General features: G+C 47.6%; 2 protein-coding genes and 1 pseudogene across 4 annotated transcripts; 1 reads left to right on the plus strand and 2 right to left on the minus strand.

Annotated features, from left to right (window-relative positions):
- Window positions 1-3053: 3053 nt before the first annotated feature.
- Window positions 3054-4761, minus strand: LOC103635989 (methyltransferase N6AMT1-like; annotated as a pseudogene).
- Window positions 4762-8346: 3585 nt separating this feature from the next.
- Window positions 8347-12910, minus strand: LOC100285565 (calmodulin binding protein). Of its 2 annotated transcripts, none has more exons than XM_008656870.3 (7): window positions 12807-12910; window positions 12207-12343; window positions 11847-12131; window positions 11316-11519; window positions 10414-10470; window positions 9239-10304; window positions 8347-8749 (listed from the first exon to the last, which is right to left on the minus strand). In XM_008656870.3, the coding sequence occupies exons 2-7, from the start codon at window positions 12297-12299 to the stop codon at window positions 8718-8720; spliced, it is 1737 nt and encodes a 578-aa protein (XP_008655092.1). In that variant the 5' UTR covers window positions 12300-12343; window positions 12807-12910; the 3' UTR covers window positions 8347-8717.
- Window positions 12911-14655: 1745 nt separating this feature from the next.
- Window positions 14656-17182, plus strand: LOC542636 (histone deacetylase102). 2 transcript variants are annotated; one of them, XM_008657220.4, is made up of 9 exons: window positions 14656-14794; window positions 15391-15461; window positions 15530-15744; window positions 15858-15919; window positions 15994-16187; window positions 16260-16322; window positions 16455-16551; window positions 16647-16776; window positions 16874-17182. In XM_008657220.4, the coding sequence occupies exons 1-9, from the start codon at window positions 14782-14784 to the stop codon at window positions 16932-16934; spliced, it is 906 nt and encodes a 301-aa protein (XP_008655442.1). In that variant the 5' UTR covers window positions 14656-14781; the 3' UTR covers window positions 16935-17182.
- Window positions 17183-20739: the final 3557 nt, after the last annotated feature.

Consider the following 20739-nt stretch of genomic DNA (forward strand, 5'->3'; position numbering starts at 1 on the left):
CATCGAGCCCTCGGACCCTATCAAACGGGACCGGGTCCGGCAAATCACCTGCAGGTACTTTTGGAGCGCGCCTCTAGGCCACTAGCCGACCCTTATCGAACGGGGCACGGGCGTCCACTCGGATCACCCGTTAGCAACTCACTGGAGACACCACGTTCGGCGCCCCCCGAGGGCAACGTGGCGCTTTCCCCCCTCCTCCTTGCGGAAAGGCAACAAAGGGGCGTATGATAAAAGCCGAGTCAGTCCTTGACTGTCCTCTCGCTCTGTGCGGAGGCTCGGGGGCTGCTCTCGCAAACCCGGCTTCGGCCAAACCGTTGACAGCGTCAACATACCAGCCCGAGAACTCGGAACCTGACTATGCACCCGGTCTACGACCAGTTCGCATGAGGGAACTGCAAGACCGACCGAGGCATCACGAAAGGCATTAAGACCTCGAAGGAGTCAAACCACTCCTACGAGGCCTCGGGGGCTACACCCGGCGGGTGCGCTCACACACACCCACCGGAACGAAATGCAACCGAGAAAGGCCGGTCCCCTTGCAAAAAAGTGCGACAAAGCCTCCAAGCGAGTACCAACACTCTCTTTGAGGCTCGGGGGCTACTGTCGGGGACCATAATTAGGAGTACCCCCAAGACTCCTAAAACTCGGCTCGTAACCACCATCAGCACAAAGCCGCAAAGGCCTGATGGGCACAACACAGGTCAAAGCTCCTCCACTCAAGGGACACGATCTCGCCTCGCCCGAGCCCAGCCTCGGGCAAGAACAGCAGACCCAGGTGGATTCATGTCTCGCCCGAGGGTCTCCTCAAGCAACGGGCGCACCTTCGACTCGCCCGAGGCCCAGCTCGGGCAGGCTTCGCGGAGAAGCAACCTTGGCCAGATCGCCTCGCCAACCGACCGTATCGCAGGAGCATTCAATGCAAGGATCGTCTGACACCTTATCCTGATGCACGTTCCTCAGTCGATAGGGCCGAAGTGACCGCAGTCACTTCACCCCTCCACTGACCGACCTGCGCCGCCTGCACCGCTCCGACTGTTGTGCCACCCGCCAGGGTGAGGCTGACAGCAGCCAAGTCCAGCCTCGGGCGCCATAGGAAGCTCCGCCTCGCCCGACCCCAGGGCTCGGACTCAGCCTCGACCTCGGACGATGGACTCCACCTCGCCCGACCCCAGGGCTCGGACTCAGCCTCGACCTCGGAAGATGGTCTCCGCCTCGCCCGACCCCAGGGCTCAGACTCAGCCTCGACCTCGGAGGAATCACCGCCTCGCCCGACCTCGGGCTCGGACCGACCACGCCGTAGGGGGGTACATCATTACCCTACCCCTAGCTAGCTCAGGCTACGGGGAACATGACCGGCGTCCCATCTGGCTCGCCCCGGTAAACAATTAATGATGGCACCCCGCGTGCTCCATGACGACGGCGGTTCTCAGCCCCCTACGGAAGCAAGGAGACGTCAGCAAGGACCCGACAGTAGAGATGGCAATGGGTACCCGCTACGCGAAACCCGGTGGGTTTTTGCTCTATTAGGGTATGAGTTTGGGTCAATTTCTCTACTCATGGGTTTGTTAATGGGTTCAAATAGAAACCCAACGGGTACGTGGGCATGGGTTTATTCTTCCACTACCCATACCCGCAAACCCATGGGTTTTTAAAACCCGCCTTAAAATCAACATTTCTTATAAATATGTCTCATAATATTATTAATTGAATATGTTCTAATTGAAATAAACTTCATGTAACAAATTTTAGTCTAAAATTAGTTGTCACTTGTTCCTTTTATGCTAGCTTATTAATGTATTGATTGTCATTTATATGATGAATTATTTTTTATGTTGATGTTAGTGGGTATGGAAAACCCGTTGGGTACCCAAAACCCGCATGGGTATGGGTTTGGGCAAAATTTTATACCCGTCATGGGTATGGGTTTTTTAGCGGGCGTATTTTTTTCTTCGCGGGTACGGGTTTGGGCAAGTAATACCCAGCGGGTTTTTACCCATTGCCATCTCTACCCGACAGCTCCGACAGCTGTGCTCCTACAGGGTTTAAGCGCTCCTCCGACGGCCACGACATCACATGAACAGGGCGCCAAAACCTCTCCGACAGCCACATCGGCATGTACATAGGGCTCTGGCTCCCCTCTGCTAGACACTTTAGCACATTGCTACACCCCCATTGTACACCTGGGCCCTCTCCTTACATCTATAAAAGGAAGGTCCAGGGCCCTCGTACAGAAAGGTGGCCGCGCGGGAGGACGAGCCGACGGATCGGCTCTCGCTCTCTCTCTCTCTCCCTCGTGAACGCTTGTAACCCCCTACTGCAAGCGCATCCGCCCTGGGCACAGGACAACACGAGCCGCGGTTCCCTCTTTTGTTCCCCCTTGTGTTCCGTCTCGCGCCGACCCATCTAGGCTGGGACACGCAGCGACAATTTACTCGTCGGTCTAGGGACCCCCCAGGGTCGAAACACCGACAATAATGTAAGCATAATAAAGTAAAAAGAAAGCAATTTTCTCATATTATATGAGCAGAAAATAAAAACTACTGATCTAGTATACATATGAATAGCGAAAAGGATCAAGACTGGATTACGAGCTCAGACAACCAAGCTGATCTCGTTTAGCAGCTGAGGTAGTCCAACCAAGTTGATCCTATCACAATATCATGTGTGCCGTAGGAACTATTAGCATTCTGATCCTTCAAAATGGATAACATAGAAACACAAACGTGACAACGGCCGGTGAGAATCTCACTCTCGAAAGCTGATTTTAAAAGCAACAATGGAGCATACCTTGGATTTATTGAAGTGAGTTGTGCCTTTCTTGCGCACCCTTTTCTGGATCTATGAATTGTGTAGTACACAAGACATGGCATGAGTACTGTTTACCAGGGTAAGCAAATTCTCCCAGTAAAACAACGAAATAGAAAGAACAAAAGAATTGAACTCAACAACAGCACTTACCCGTGTCACGAGCTGCGGTAAACCAATCAAGCTAGGCTGATTCTTGATTCTTTCACTGTGCCTGAGATGGTCAGAAACCAACAATAACCATTTTATCCAAACACATCTAAACATACTGTCATCTCAGATTTACAGAAGATCTCTTGCTATGTTTTGGAGCTGATGAAGACGCCAAACTGGTGAGGACATGAACTGCTACGAGCCCTTGTGCCAAAGGGATTTGAAATGCAACTGAGAAAACCATGACTCAGAGCCTGAAGATTTCGGCGACGCACTTGTAACAGCGTGTGGATCTCGCCAGAACTTGAGAACATAAATGCTCTCCTCCTCAGTACACCTCTTCAAGATAACGCGGGATGCATACCCCATCTCGCTCATCAGATGACATATGTCTGAAGGATCATTATCTTCAAGGGCCACCATGTGCAGCCACCTTCTTTCTGATAGCATCTCACGCACAGCAGGAAGGATCCTGTCTATCACTTGGCGGCCATTCAAACCGCCTGCCCAAGACGCAGCAATGCCTCTACACATCTGACTTCTTCCATAGGAGTTGGCACATAAGGAGGGTTAACAATTGCCACATCAACCATACCAGCAAGGCGTTTATCAACACCACATGATGTCAGTAACAATCACATATGCATGCACCCCATGAGCTTCAAGGGTCACTTGAGTTGTCTCGGTAGCATGTTGGTTGATGTCAATTGCTAGGTACTGGGCTCCAGAGCCTAACTGCCTGAGCATGATTACAAGCGAGGTGATGACATAACCACTACCAGACCCTACCTCCATACATAACCTTGGTTGTAGTGTCAAGAGTTGTGCTTTATCTGAGAGTAGTGCATCAACAAGGGCAAAGGAATCATCACATGGCTCATACACATCTGGATGGCTCGCAACAAGAGGAATTTGTGTGGTGTTTAATGTCCTCCCAGAAGAAGCCTGCAAAAATAAGCTTTTGTCATAAAAATAGCATAGAGATTCCTTAAATAAATATAGCTTACACATATCTATTTTTCCTCTCTGTTTAAAGCAAGCACATTAGTTGGTCAGAATGAAACAAAATAGTACATGACAAAATGGATAACATGCTTTTAGCACTCCAACAGTGAACATCGAAGAGAGCACTTCAGTTGAATGTTACATGGTGGAATTGGATAGTATCTCACCATTTATTTCCTGTAAATACAACATTTTGGCAACCGCAATGTATCTCTTATATTAAGGATATCCAACAAGATAATTTAAAGGCATTAATGGTCACCAGAACACTTCAACATGGTGACTATATGCAGTACTTGTAACATGAGGACTTCTTTTTTTTAGTTGGCATGTTGAGGGTTTGTGAGATCTTCAACAAGACAATGCATGTCTCTTGCTGCCCAAGCCCAACCTAGATTGTCGTACTTCAATGACTTGAGTGCTTATTACTAAGAAGCTTGTAGAAAATATAGATTCAAGTCCAAACTCTCGAATTACTAAATCCTACTACATCAGTGAGGTGGGGATCAAACCCGCCCTTCCAGGCGACTACCTCGCCGGCACCGGTGCAGCCATAGCCACAGGGTATTCAAAAACGAGCTAGGATCCGACACCGCCACCACTTCCTCTAGGTTTTGAACCGGAGGAAACGAGGACTTCTATATTCCGCTCCCAATCCCTTGGCTTTTGTCCCAATCTGGAATCAGGCGTTGTTGGAGGACGAGGTGCTTACCTTGCCCTTCCTGGGGAGCCCCTTCTTGGCGCCGCTGGGAGCTCCACGAGCTTCCCCGTTGCTGCCACGCCGTCGCCGTTCACCATTCCCTCTGTTGCGAGCACCACCAGCGAATCAAATTGAAATCAGATGGGTTTTGTGGCTTATGCCCCTTTACAAACATGCAGGCGGAGGCGTTGGGTTCTTGTCTTCCTGCCATTGTGGTGCCTGTCGGAGGCGGAGTGGGGCACGAGGCCGTGACCTGGCTGGGCTCCAGCGACCGGAGGCGGAGGGGGGCACGAGGCTATGCGCGGGCTGGGCTCCCATCCTCCTTTATCTCCCTCCCCAAGCGATGATTGCGAGGAATGGTAGGGAAGGAGGGAAACGTGGGATGGGGGCGCGACCATCGCGCGGTGATGAGGGCGGCTCGCGTGGTGATGAGGGCGGTGGCATTTTTGGGAAGACTGGGCTCCCATCCTCCTTCCTCTCCCTCGCGCGGCATCACTGTGACCTCTCCCTCACGTGGAACTGGCGGCGGATCTCGCCTTCCGGTTTGGTGGGGGCGCAAAGGTGGCAGGTATCCCGACGGTGGCTCATGCGGCTGGTGGGGCGCGCGGAGCGCGAAGCTAGCGGGGGCGGGCTGCATTTGGGGGAGCCGGGGAAGGAAGGGCACCCGACGGCGAGATTGGTGGCGGGCGGGCTCGGGGTTGGTGGGGGCGCGAGCGAGATACCGTGACCTTGGCATCAATTCCTTTCGTGTCATGCGGGCGATGGCTGGCGCAGGCGGCGAGATTAGCGCACGGGGAGGAAGACGCGCGGGGCGGCGGGGGCACAGTGATGCTGTGGATGCCCTCGCTGTACCCTTAAGGTATAGTAGAGATATGTTTGTTTGCTTGTGCTTGTTTGTCTTCGCTTTGCGTCGCGAATAGACTGCGATCCGTTTCCAAGCTTCGAGGGATCGAGGATCAACCGTTGGCGACCCAGTGATCTGGTTCTCCGAGTTCTACGAGATTGAAGATCCTGAGCATCTGTTTGGTGAAGGCAAGTGTCCTCTGACCCATTATATCCCATTTACTTTATAATTCACTGTCTCGCAAACTATGAACAACATAAGGATGGACTAACTTTCTATTTACCTTGTCCTTGATTACCTTTTGGGTTACTATGGTTAGCTTCATGCTAGCGCTTTACTTTAATCAATGAACATGATGAGATACAATGATGATACTATGGTTTTATTCTGGATATGATGATATACTTGTTGCATTTAAGGGGACTTGAGTTGTTTCTCGAGTGCCTCTCCGTAAGGACTGGTTCGTTGGATGACCGCCCGGGAAAACAGTGCAACCATGAGGGTGGAATGGGATGCCCTTAGCTGAATAATTAGAGGAACTGGGGTGTAGTTCGCTTCGCCGTCGTGCCGTTAATGGGGCTCGGTGTATGCGGCTCGCTCTGCCAAGGTTGGTTCGCCCCTTGGGGAGGAGTGCGGTGCATTTAGGAAACCTAACGGGCGGCTACAACCTCAGGGAATCTTTGTAAAGGCTTTGTAGTGAATCCCTGGCCATTCACCTTGGGAGTGAATAAGGGTCTTGCAAGCCCGGGCTAGAGAGGGAATCGCGACTTGTGGGTAAACTGCGCAACCTCTGCAGAGTGTTATGAAACTGATATATTAGTCGTGCTCGCGGTTATGAGCGGCCAAGGGAGCTCCATTGATTAGAGACACATTGATCAGAGATACTTTGTTTACAGATGATGATGAGGATAATGATGGTTTCTATTGTGATTATGATTATGATTATGGTTTCTGGTATTCTTTCCGTTTGGAAAGGGTACTTTTGGGTTAATAACTTGGGTTAATGTTAAAACCTGGCTCTCTGCTAGTAATAATTACCTGACCAACTAAAAGCAACTGCTTGATCCTAACCCCACATAAAGCTAGTCCACTACAGCCAAATGGGACATTTGCTGAGTACGTTGATGTGTACTCACCCTTGCTTTCATAAAACACCAAGTTGCCTTTGGTGCAATCTATGCTCAGGTGAATAAGGTGTCGATGCGGATCTCCAGGAGTTCCAGGACTTCGACGAGTTCGAGGATTAGGCTAGCGACCTCCCCCAGTCAGCTGCCTGTGGTGGGTTGTTTACGTTGGCTACGTTTCGATTCTGTGTACTTTGATTTATATTATGTAAATGACTCTAGTCTGTAACATTATTACTTACTCTTTATTGTAATTCGAAGCATTGTGCTATGATGAGTCATTTATGTAATCGTTGTGTACGTGAATTACTGATCCTGGCACGTACATGGTTCGCATTCAGTTTACCTTCAAAACCGGGTGTGACATCGGATACGGGTATGGGTAAGATTTTATACCCGTGAGCATATATGGGTAACCCGATGGGTAGAATGTTTTTTGATGGGTACATGTATGGAATGGTACTACCCAACGGGTGTGTACCCGTTGCCATCCCTAATTTTGGGTGTATGCCTACACCTGCTTAATAGCGACGCAAGGGGTATGACAGAAGATGAAGTTGTACCGGACACGACCTTGAAGATTACCGTAAGCCCACTTTGCGGACCCGCTAGGTACCGCAACGTTGGCGTCAAGCAAGCTACAGGGACTGATTACCGAACGGACAAGATAAGACACCATACTAGGGGTGCGACAGCGCACGACCCTACGTACGACGTCAAGGGGGACTACGCCATCTAGAGGCAGCAAGCCGAGCTATCTCCCGCTAGAATACAAGTCCCCATTGTAAAGACCTCTTTTAGCTATAAAAGGGTGGGCCAACTTTCTTTCTATACACAAGCACTCCAGTTGTAACATGTTCCACTGTAATACTATGATCAACACTACACTGGACTATGGCTACAACATGAACCAGTATAACTTAGTGTCCCAGTCCTTTGCTCGGATCTCTATGATCCACCATCCGGAGCAAGTCCACACTTGCATCCCCATCGTACACAAATCTATTGTTTTTCAGTTTTCGAAACCACGACACGTACCTATTTAATGTTTTAAATCTTCATGATTCTGTTTATAATTTTAGTCAAACTTGAGATGTTTCGATTCTAAAAAATGCTAGAATGATTTATCAAGCTCCCGTGCCATTATGTTCATTCATTGAGCTTGTAGGCTCTATGAGTTTAGAGTGACAAACACTACAGAAACAGCGGGATCCAATTGGAAGCTAACGACTGATTGGTTGGGTGCCTCCCGCGCGTAGGCCTCCCGCGCGCTTGGCTCCTCAGCGATCGTTATTAGCGCCATCTCCACACGCGCAGGCTGGTAGTGAAAAAAAAGGCCTAGCCTGCACACCCGCATGCTGGTCAGCGTCCTCGTATCCAAGCAACCAATCAGAATCTCGTGCTGGGTCAAAGCACGCGGGGAGCCGGGTTATCTCTATGCAGGCAATCAATCATGTAGTAAGTGTCGTTTTAAGAACCATGCATATGAATAGGATGACATCATCTCGTGTTACAACTGGCACTGTCTTCCTTTTCATTGCAGTCCAAAATTGAAAGTGATGCCTCTCCATCGGTTGCCGTGCATTGAAGCAACCCTAGGCTTTGTAGAGTCACATCTACTTCGATTGATCGCATGATACATGGTTCCTTTTCGCAAGCCGGGACAAGTATACTGCGGCTTCAAGGACAATAACCATGAATGGCAAACAACCATCAGTCAAAACGCAGCCCACATTTCACCAAATGGGTAAGATTGTTCAATTCAATCCATGCATGTTCTCATTCTCTCTAACATCAGCAGCTCTCAACAAGGAGAAGGGAGGAAGTCTGGGGGGTCTGGAAACCAAAACAAACCGGGAAAATACTTCAGCTATACATCACAAAAGGCATGACGGAAAACCCTATAATAAATAAGTTGACTCCCAGCGGATTCATCACAACAAAGCCGGTTCATTCATCTCGCCGACGATAAGGACATCATTTTTTTACATCACAAACAAAACAAATCCGAGCAAACTGCAAGGGCGATCCATCCACCCAAACGGTCGCGCTAATCAAATGAAGGATTTGGATTTGATTCGCCGCCTCAACGTCTCCACTCAGCTTTCAGTGGTCTCTCTGCAGACATTTGGAAGAGAAGACAGAAATTAATTCAGGTCAGCTACACATGCAGAATTTCTACTTACATACAGAATATAGGCACGTATTTCAAGACAATAACAAGCAAAGAGGACAGGTGAGCTTTGAAATATAATGTTGAAGCTGCAATGCAAGGAACATGCAGTCTCATTCTTCCAGGCATTTTAGAAAGATAGTTTGGCATTTCGCAAGCCCAACTATTTGAAAAGGATATAAACAGTGGCTATGGTGTAATCTCATATTCTAAAGCACACCAATGTGACGGAATATAATGTTAGTACAAAGCAACAAAAATGACTTCTTCCATTAGCTTCCAAACAAGACCTGATGCTACAAGTTCAAGAAGTATTTGTTTAGGTTCAATACTTCAATTAGCTTAAAAACTAGAAGATCAAGTTCAAATTATGACAATGCATGCGGTAGACATACAAATGTAGTAACTTCTCAAAGTTTCTCTTTTCTACATACCGCTTGCATCTCTTGATGACAGCATAGCCTTGTCACCTTTCGCTCCATCCTTGCCACCAGCATTAGCTGGCCTTTGTGTACGTGGAGAATGTGAAACCATCTTACCGTTGTTAGAGGATGGAAGGGAGTGACGACGAGTGAAGCCGTTTTTCTCTGCTGAATCAGAGCTAAGTTTTGGTGAGCTATTTCCCCGCAGTTTCGCCTTTGCTGATTGTGTAGCAGCCATGTAGCTTGGCAGAGCTGGAGAATTTTTGGAGCCATTTTCTGGATATTCAGGCTTAGCTGAGAATGAAGACCTCCTCTTGCTGCCTTTCAGGCTCTCAGTAGAAGGATGTTCTTCTTTGGATCTCTCTTCCACATCATTCACCAAAGCATTTTCATCGTTGTTGATGTCTTGCAGAGGCATAATTTCGGCCACTGGAGCAACAACAGATGGTGGTTCATCAACATTTTCTTCATTAGTGATGGTGACTGGATCTGAAGCAACTTCCACATCAGGCTGGATATCAGGTACCAGAATATCCATCTTTGCATTGTCCGACAGATTAACATTATCAGGCTCTTGATTCTCAAGATGAATTGGAACTTGTTTTGCTCTTCTTAGTGGTCTCTCACATTGGACCTCTTGATGGTTAGGAATCTCAGTTTTTGGACTAGATGCCTTCGAGGTTTCAGCCACGGAATTAGTAACCTTCCTAAGGCTACGTTTAACCTTCTCAAGTTCTGTTAACTGGCCATCAGGAACTGACTCAGCAGGAGTGCTACTTAATTTCCTTGGATTCCGTCTTGTCTTCTCAATTTCAATGGCAGTGTTTGTTTGAGAAGGTTCAAATGGCCCTGCAGAGCTCCTCCGTGCATTACGCTTTAATTTCACTGACTCTGTTTCCATTGCATAGCTGGCCTTCCTTGTATGTGGCTTAGCATCAGCACTAACTCTCCTTGGTTGGGAAGCGGGCTTCCAGACATGACTTATCGTCCACCTCTCTAACCAATTGAAGGCTGAATTAGGGTCCATCTCATCATACTGGAAGTGAAGAGCCTCAACCACAATTGATGAAGATAGAAGCTACATCACAGAAAAAGCTAACTGAGTTAGCATAAAACGCCTCAAAGCAGTTAGTATTTCTGATTTGTACATTCATATCTAAAAGACTAAAACTGCATTTTGAGATTACCTTGCGAGCAAATGCATTTGACGACAACTTCTCCTTCCAGGAACCAGGTTTAGCACCCTACAAGAAATTACATATCATATAATCACCATTTATGGGGTCCCCACCTTAATAAGTATGAAAATGAGCATCACATGGGCAAATCATGCAATTTTGATCACCAAGGTTAAAAACAAAAAAGAGGAAAACAAAAGAGACCATAAAATATGGATGATCCTTGAGTTCAATAGAGGATAGAATACAACGATGCAGATACACAACCATTTCCATTTGCCATTTGCATTGCCACATTGGTAGATAGGAATAGGAATAACATTGATCAGATCCAAAGTGACCAGCACAAGAAAATTCCCAACGAAGCATGTACAGTTAGGAATTCGATAATACTAGGAGATAAACCTAGCATAGGTAATTTTATAATTTGCTAATGGTGCAAAATCTCTGATAATAGCTCCTCAGCATTTTGGCATCCAGAAGGGAACTAGCTAATTGAATGTTAATCCAAGGATTATTTATTGGTTCCACACTAATATGCACAACAATATAACCCATGTAATCATCAGCATTGGAAATGGGTCCAATCGAAGAACCTTTTTATAAGAAAATAAAGAATTTCGAGATGTTATTCATTTCACAGATGTTTATTTTGTATTTGGTATCCAGGAGAATAATGGAAAGTATGCATGTCACCTTAATTAGTTTGAGAGACCTCAACAGGAACCTATACAATGGGTCAGTGTATACTATTCAGGTTTTACCATGGCTTCACAGTTAACATTATCAGAACGAAGCACAATGAAACAGATGAGAGTATTCTCTATTCCATGAGATCATAAAATAAAAAAGGACATCATCATGACAAATATATTAGGCACGGTATGGAAAATGAGCTGTAAGTAAATTACCGCAAGGTTCTGTTGGGAAAGTTCCATGGTTGCTTGAATGGAAGCTTCAGAAAGTCTAAGATTCCTCCCACGGACCAGGGCTTGAAACTTCACAATCAACCATGTTGCACGAAGAGTTGAAACAGCTTGCCTCCTTACAAGATGACCCCGAATCAATGCCTGTAGTCTTATGATCCCTTTCAGGGCACGGAATGCTCGGCGTGCCTGGACCAGTACCATGACAGTCACAATTAGCACCATGATAAGCCAAGTATCTATGACAATTATATTTATGGATGTTTTATCACAGCAACGAAGAGGGGATATAGTTCTGCATTAGAAATGGACAAAAATAGCCAAAAGGCTCAAAGATATGAATAACACAGTAGTGCTGACAGCATTCTTTATTTGCCTTATCGTTTTATATGAATGGCTCTAAGAGACTTGGGGCGGTGCTAGATAACATTGGAACCTGGCACGGCCAGCCAGAGAGCACAAGTAGTTAAGGTGGATCGATGAAACAGATAATTTGAGGAAAAAAACAAAAATTACCAGATAACCACGGAAGGCAGCTTGTGCCTTCACGGCCGCTCGCTCTTCCTTCACCCTCTCAGCATCATTGGACGTATCAGACCCCACACTGCCCTGCTTCTCCAAGTCTTGACTGACATCGGTCACTGGCACTTCTTGCACGCTGGAATTCTCACCCTTCGCCACCTCCCGCACGGTCTCATTGTTGTGGGCGCTAACAAGCACAGGCTCCGAGATCACTGGGGAGCTCTCAGAGAACACGGGCTCCTTCCCCGCAGCAGCAGCTCCTTTGTTACTCGCACCTTTCTGCACATTGATTGAAATATAAGTGCCACAGTGGCATATCTCGAGCTATATTCGAAATCGTAACAGCATTCTTACCGATAAATCTTTGGCCTTGGTGGAGCCGGACCTGGACGACGACTTCTTCCCGAAGAGCACGGACTTGATCCACTTCGCCGGAGACTTCCCCATCGGAGTCTAATCTGCCGCGCACCGGACCGGAGGGGGTTCAGAGCCTGCAACATAACCTTACATCAGTGCACAGATCTACTCCACGGCCAAAATTCATCCGCAGGAAACGCTGGCCAGCTTCTTACTACAGCAACTCCCAACGAAAGCAACCCTCGCGGAGGTCCAAAAAAGAATCACAGGATAAAAAAAACACCGACGCGAGCGCGCGGCGAACTCCCGCAAATGCAGCATGAAGAAACCTGAATCCGAGCTGCAACGGACCCAAACCGTCACGGAGGCGCGCGAAACAGAGCGCCCTACGGCCCCAAACGGCACAGATCTAGGCAGCGGCGGCGACGCGAAGGATGCGCGCCGGATCTACGGGAGTGTCGCTCACCTGAGGATAACAGAAGGCGGCGGCGAAAAACCCTAGCTCCCCCTCTCGCCTCCCTCCCTCCTGCGCCCGCCTACACAACCATTCTCGAGAGAGAGAGGGAGGAGCGCGGAAGTGTGGGAAGAGGTTCCTGCCTGGTGCTGCTAGCTCGTAGTACTGCGCTGCGCCGAGAAGGCGAGAGCGAGAGAGACGAAAAGAAATCGGCTGCGCGGAAAAAAAAAATCAATAATAACAAAAAAAGAGCCCGGGCCACTGGAGAGTGTGACTGTGACGAGCTACTGTGTGCGGCCCCCACCGTGCAACGGAACCGTTTCGCTTCGCCCTAGTGGGACGGGACGGGTTCGGTGACATCGACGTCTGGGCCCCACATCGCACGCAGCCGATTTACGGAGGATGGCATGCGGACCCGACCCAGTCGCAGGCTCGCAGCCCGCAGTATAGATGTCCATCTGGGCCGGGCCCACCGGGCGGCCCACGACACGGCACGAAAGTGGCCCGGCCCAGCACCGGCACGGCCCGGCTTCAATCGTGCCTGGGCTAGCCCGGCCCGTTCGCCGTGTCGGGCTGGGCCACAGAAATCGGCCCGTCAGGTATAGCCCGACCCGGCCCGCCTGAGGGGGAGGCACGCGGCGGCCCGGTTAGGTTAACCGGCCGCGCGCGACGCGCCCCAGTGGCCCAGCCCAGCAGCCACACCCCGCCGCCGCATTTACGGACACAGCCTCAGTGTCGCCCTCGCCTCGCCAGTCGCATTTACGCTCTCGCCCTCGCCTCGCTCTCTCGCCCTCGCCTCGCTCTCTTGCTGGCATCTTACTTAGATAGTGATACTATTACTGAGTTTGATGAGGACTTCAATGTCCTATCTTGGTGGCATCAGCATAAGCTCACTTATCCTATTCTTGCTCTACTTGCTAAAGATGTATTGATAGTCCCAGCTTCTACTATATCTTCAGAGTCTACCTTTAGTCTTGCTGGCAGGGTGATTGAAGAGCGTCGACGTCGCCTGGCTCCAGATATGGTCGAGGTTTTGTCTTGCATAAAAGACTGGGAGCTTGCTGATGCTCACCTGCAGCATACTGTGGAGGAAGAGACAAGGGAACTTGAAGCTGAACATGAGAACTTGTACCTTGATGATCCAGAAGAACACAACCAGTAGTTGGTGGTGGACTGGTGGAGTGGTGGTTGGCTAGCTTAGTTGTTTGCCTGATGCCTGATGGCTTATTCTTGTAATGAACTCATGGACTGTACTGTATCTGTATGAACTTATGCCTTAGGGCTTAGGAGCTGTGGCTGTACTCTTTTTTCCTTCTTAGGCTTTTTTCTCACGAGGTGTGAGTTTTTGCCTAAGAAGGTTTTTAATGAGGCAGCCATTGCACACAGCTCCATAATTATTTGTTTCCATATTTTATGTGTGCTTGTGTTTTAGTATTTAGAATTTTAGAATTTTAGTGCTTGTGTTTCCAGATTTTTTGTATTTCTGTGATTTTTCGGGCCAGTGGAGGGCACGGCCCGGAATGGCCCAGAGGCTTTCGGGCCAACCCGGCACGTTTTTGGCCTCTCTGGGCCGTGCTTGGACACATGTCCTGGCCCGTGACCCGAACCGGCACGGCCCGAGTCAACAGCGTGCCGGGCCAGGCACGACCCTGTTCGTGCCGTGCCTAACCGGGCTCGGGCCGGGTCCGTGCCGGGCGGCCCGGATGGACATCTATAGCCCGCAGGTCATGGATAGATAGATAATTTCGCGTCCGTGATAAAGCCGGACTGCTACGTTTCCGACGGGAGTAATTATTTACACACTCTTCAGCACCAACGGCATCTCGTGGACGCTGGATCCCAATACCAAATTGCTACAAGCTCAATGATGTCTGGGTGGGCTTCTGGCCCATTTAGAATATCATCTCTATACGTCTTTATACAGAACGAAAAAAAAACGAGCGGCCAAGATGGTGTTGGAGTATAGATCGGACGGCAAAGCCGTGCTCTCCGCCTTTTAAAAGGCTGTCCGACTCGACCCTTCTCCTCTCCGTCGCATTTCCCGTCCGGTCTTTCCGTTACCCGGCGGCTTTAAACCCTAGTTCCCATTCCATCTTCGTTTCCGCTCCGCCGCCGTCGATGGAGTTCTGGGGTGACCTCCCTTACTTTCTCTCTCGCAAACTCAATTCTCCGTGATACCTGCGCTTTCTTCGTTTTGTTGCGGTTCCTCTGTTTGATTTTTGGGCGTTTTAGCCTTTTATTTAAGGCCCTGGGAATCATGGGCATGGTTTGATTGGCTACTGCTAGCACTTGTTTGCGAATGTTTTAGGGCCCTGTGAATCGTGGCTATTGTTTGGTTCGCTACTACTTACTACTAGGGCATCGTTGTTCTACAATCAGCAGTTATGTGGCATTGCCTATTTGCACAGTATGGAAAAAAGTAGATTAAAATGGTTGAAATCATACGTGGCCGTGTCCTGTTTCAATAGGGTCTTATTATAGGACGTGACGGTGATGCCACTGAATTAGGATGTTTGTTCTTTTGTACCATTGTTAAACAGCACCAGATCATTCTTAATGTAACCTACATCAGATTGTTTGTTTTGTTCTACTACAAGTATGTTCAGCATGGCAGGAGGAAGTGTGCTCCTAAATCTGTTGTTTAGGCGCATTGCGAAATGTTTGTTCTAACAGCATCAGGTTTGCATTCTTAATTTAACCTATCTTGTATTGCTCTGTCTTTTGCAGGTCTCGAGGTCAAACCTGGATCCACTGTCAAGTGTGAGCCTGGACATGGCTTTATCCTGCACGTTTCCCAGGTAAATCTCATTGTTATATGTACTCTCCTGGATTTGCTCTGTATACTTACTTGGATTTAATTCGACAGGCTGCCCTTGGGGAATCAAAGAAAAGTGACAGTGCCTTAATGTATGTCAAAGTTGATGACAAGAAGCTTGCCATTGGAACGCTCTCTATCGACAAATACCCACAGATACAATTCGATTTGGTTTTCAATAAAGAGTTTGAGCTGTCACACACATCGAAAACTACCAGTGTATTTTTCTCTGGTTACAAGGTTGAGCAGCCAATTGAGGGAGATGAATATCCTTTTTAACGCTGAAATACTTATATTAGTTATATTTTCAGCCAGAGTGATTAAAGCAGTTTTTGTGTTGAGTATTTTGTTTCCTTGACTTTCTTTTTGCCTCTTCCACAATGGATCTTGATTCTGAGGATGAAGAGGAGGAGCTAAACATTCCAGTAATCAAGGAAAATGGTATATATATCTTTGTTTTTTTTTCTGGAGGGGTTGTTTGAATTATGAACATATCTAATTGTTTCAAGGCAAAGCTGATGGGAAGGAGGAGCAGAAAAATCAAGAGAAGGCAGTAGCTGCTACAGCTTCAAAATCAAGTCTTGGCCTTGAAAAGAAAAGCAAGGATGACTCTGATGATTCTGATGAGGATGAGTCTGATGATTCTGATGAGGATGATTCTGATGATTCTGATGAAGGCGAGGGATTATCTCCTGACGAAGGCGATGATGTGAGTTGAAGGATGAAGAAATGTTTTGTCTGCATGTCAGGATGATTCCTAATTATAGCTTTCTTGTTGTAGGATTCAAGTGATGAGGATGATACCAGTGATGATGACGAGGAAGAAACCCCAACTCCTAAAAAGGTATGAGCTTCATGGATTTACTCCTGTGTTAACTTCAACAATGTGTTGTTATTAGATGATACCATGGATTTACTCCTGTGTCAACTTCAGTAATGTGTTGGTATTAGATGATATCAATGTGATGTTTTTCAGCCAGAGGCAGGCAAGAAGAGAGGTGCTGAAAATGCTCTGAAAACGCCTCTTTCTGATAAGAAAGCAAAGGTTGCCACACCGCCAGCCCAGAAAACAGGTTTGTTTGTAGTAAAGTATCTTCAAAGTTGGGGCTATTTGCTATGGAATTGTTGCTATGAATTTGTAACATGTATTCTATATTTCTTTTTGCAGGTGGCAAGAAGGGTGCCACCCATGTGGCAACTCCACACCCAGCAAAAGGCAAGACCCCTGCAAACAATGACAAATCAACGGAGAAGTCTCCAAAATCTGGTGGGTCAGTCCCTTGCAAATCATGCAGCAAGTAAGTAGGCACTGATTTATTTGGTGAGCCTATTTGGTTATCTGGTGAAAAATCGATCAATGTATTGATCCTTGGTCTCTGTTTGCTGTCTGTCCAGGACATTCAATAGTGAGATGGCTCTGCAGGCTCACTCCAAGGCGAAGCATGGGGCCAAATGAGTTGCAGGTCCAACTGAGTCCATGAAGGAGAAGCATGGTGGCCAAGTGAGTCGAAGGTCCATTCGAGTCCATGAAGGTGAAGCATGGGAGATCCAAGCGAGTCTGGAAAGATTGTCGATGTTAGTAGGCTGTCCTTATTTTGTTTAGAGACTTGTGGCTATGTGATTGATGTAGCGAAACAAGGCTGTGATGTGTTAACTCTGCCTTATAATATTTTGGTTGAACGTGCTCGATTGTTGTGCTTTGAATTGGTGCTTTTTTTTTGCTATATGGTGAGGTCTCGTATGGATTCTTATGCGGTAGTGGCACTGTAGTTTGTCGCACTGGTTTTGTTTGAACCTGTGGTCGGTGGTTTGGTTAGGGTTGTGTCTGTCCAACTGGTGATGCTTAACCTAGCCAGGACTAGGACTAAGAGCACAAGGACAGTCGAATCCTTATTATCATATTTTTTTGACATCGTAGCTTTTTTTTACGTAGCTACGCACGAATATTGTACTGGTAACAAGGATGTCCTTAATTACTACAATATAAAGTGTTAAAAATAAACCTTTTTAAACCACATTATTTTATATATAAACAGGAGAGACCACTGGGACTAGGGGTGGATATCGAGCCGGCTCGACCGAGCTCGAGCTGGCTCGGCTCGACTCGTTAAGCAACCGAGCCAGAGAACCAGCTCGGCTCGTTTGCGAGCTCGAGCTGGCTCGTTTAGCTCGCGAGACACTGAGAGCACCTAGAGGGGGGGAGGTGAATAGGTGATCCTGTAAAAACTTCAAACTTAAGCCACAAAAACTTGTTAAGTGTTAGCACGATTATTGCCAAGTGGCTAAGGTGAAGTCTCAACAATCTCAACAAAACACAGTACCACAAGAGAATCAAGCACAGAGTGACACAGTGGTTTTATCCCGTGGTTCGGCCAAGACCAACGCTTGCCTACTCCACGTTGTGGCGTCCCAACGGACGAGGGTTGCAATCAACCCCTCTCAAGCGGTCCAAAGACCCACTTGAATACCACGGTGTTTTGTTTTCCTTTCACTATCCCGTTTGCAAGGAATCTCCACAAATTGGAGTCTCTTGCCCTTACAAGTATATGATCACAAATGAAACACAGAGTAAGGGAGGGAAGCAATACACACAAATCCACAGCAAAAGCGCACACACACGGCCAAGAATCGAGCTCACAAGACTATCTCAGAGTTCTCACTTAGAACAGAGCTCGAATCACTTAGAAACACAAACGAATGCGCAGAGACTTAGTGTGGATGATCAAGAATGCTCAAAGGTTGCTTGTGTTTCTCCTCCATGCGCCTAGGGGCTCCTTTTATAGCCCCAAGGCAGCTAGGAGCCGTTGAGAGCAAATCCGGAAGGCCATCTTTGCCTTCTGTCGTCGGGGGCACCGGACAGTCCGGTGCACACCGGACACTGTCCGGTGCCCGATTTGTTTCCTTAAACGGCGAAGACGACCGTTGCAGACCGTTGGCAGATCTGGCTCTGTTGGCGCACCGGACATGTCCGGTGCACACCGGACAGTCCGGTGCCGTCTTCCGACCGTTGGCTCGGCCACGTGTCCCGCGCGGATTGCGCGGCCGACCGTTGGCCCTGGCCGACCGTTGGCTCACCGGACAGTCCGGTGCACACCGGACAGTCCGGTGAATTTTAGCCGTACGCCGCCGGCCAATTTCCCGAGAGCGGCCAGTTCGAGTCGCGCCAGCCTGGCGCACCGGACACTGTCCGGTGCACACCGGACAGTCCGGTGCTCCAGACCGAGCTGGGTCTTGGCAGCACACAGCCAAGTCCCTTCTCCTTTTCTCTATTCTTCTTCTTTCTGTTTCTAACACTTAGACAAATATATTAGTACTTAAAACCAATGTACTAAGGCTTAGAAACATACCTTTACTTCATGATTTTCACCTTGTTCATCCATGTTCATAAATTCCCAATTAAGCACATGTGTTGGCACTCAATCACCAAAATACATAGAAATGGCCCAAGGGCACATTTCCCTTTCAATCTCCCCCTTTTTGGTGATTTATGCCAACACAACATAAAGCAACTAGAACAAGTGCAAACTCACTTCAAATAAAATAAATTTAAGTTTTATTCAATTTTGGCATATATGGATCATCCTTTGCCACCACTTGGTTTGTTTTTGCAAATCAAACTCAAATCTCTATCTCTAAGTCAAACACACATGTTGAAGTATAAAGAGAGTCATTCCAAAAGAGATTGATCAAAGATTTCAAAAACTCCCCCTTTTTCCCATAATCAACACTTCTCCCCACAAGAAGTCAACTTTTGAAAATAGAGACAATAAGAGACAATAAAAGCTTTTGACAAAACAAAAACTCTATTCTACTATTTTCAAAATCTCTCAAGTGGTAGCTGATCCATTTATCACTTTGGCCTTTATTTTCTCCCCCTTTGGCATCAAGCACCAAAACAGGATCAATCTTGGCCCTTTAACCCCATTGCCTCACCAAAGTCTTCAATTAAGAGCAAATGGCAATAAGATTTCATGAGATGAACTTGGAATTAGTTACCCTCTCATCGGAGTGCAGTGGAAGTCTTTCATGGTCCAAGTCCACCTTTTCCCTTTCAATCCTCCTTCGAGACTAAATCAAGCAAACTCAAGCAAATGGTTAGTCTCAAAGGGTCAAGTTGTAACATATCTCCCCCTAAACATGTGCATCACTTTGCAACGGACTTGTGAGGTCCAGGGAGTGTTGGTACAACTTGAGCACCACAATAAGCAACAAAATGCAGAATGAACCTGATCAAATGCATAAACACATGTATGCTACAATTCAATCCAAGTTCCGCGAATCTAAGACATTTAGCTCACTACGCAGCCTGCAAAAGGTCTTCTCATCTAGAGGCTTGGTAAAGATATCGGCTAGCTGGTTCTCGGTGCTAACATGAAACACTTCGATATCTCCCTTTTGCTGGTGGTCTCTCAAAAAGTGATGCCGGATGTCTATGTGCTTTGTGCGGCTGTGTTCAACAGGATTTTCCGCCATGCGGATAGCACTCTCATTATCACATAGGAGTGGGACTTTGCTCAGATTGTAGCCAAAGTCCCTGAGGGTTTGCCTCATCCAAAGTAGTTGCGCGCAACACTGTCCTGCGGCAACATACTCGGCCTCAGCGGTGGATAGGGCAACGGAAGTTTGTTTCTTAGAGTTCCATGACACCAGGGACCTTCCTAAGAATTGGCACGTCCCCGATGTACTCTTCCTATCGACCTTACATCCAGCATAGTCGGAGTCTGAGTATCCAACTAAGTCAAAGGTAGACCCCTTTGGATACCAGAGCCCGAAGCAAGGCGTAGCAACCAAATATCTAAGAATTCGCTTCACCGCCACTAAGTGACACTCCTTAGGATCGGATTGAAATCTAGCACACATGCATACGCTAAGCATAATATCCGGTCTACTAGCACATAAGTAAAGCAAAGAACCTATCATTGACCGGTATGCTTTTTGATCAACGGACTTACCTCCTTTGTTGAGGTCGGTGTGTCCGTCGGTCCCCATCGGAGTCTTTGCGGGCTTGGCGTCCTTCATCCCAAACCGCTTTAGCAGATCTTGCGTGTACTTCGTTTGGGAGATGAAGGTGCCGTCCTTGAGTTGCTTCACTTGGAACCCAAGGAAGTAGTTCAACTCGCCCATCATCGACATCTCGAATTTCTGCGTCATCACCCTGCTAAACTCTTCACAAGACTTTTGGTTAGTAGAACCAAATATTATGTCATCGACATAAATTTGGCACACAAACAAATCACCATTACAAGTCTTAGTAAAAAGAG

Source organism: Zea mays, chromosome 8 (genome assembly GCF_902167145.1).
Source record: "Zea mays cultivar B73 chromosome 8, Zm-B73-REFERENCE-NAM-5.0, whole genome shotgun sequence".
In the NCBI taxonomy this organism is placed as follows: domain Eukaryota; kingdom Viridiplantae; phylum Streptophyta; class Magnoliopsida; order Poales; family Poaceae; genus Zea; species Zea mays.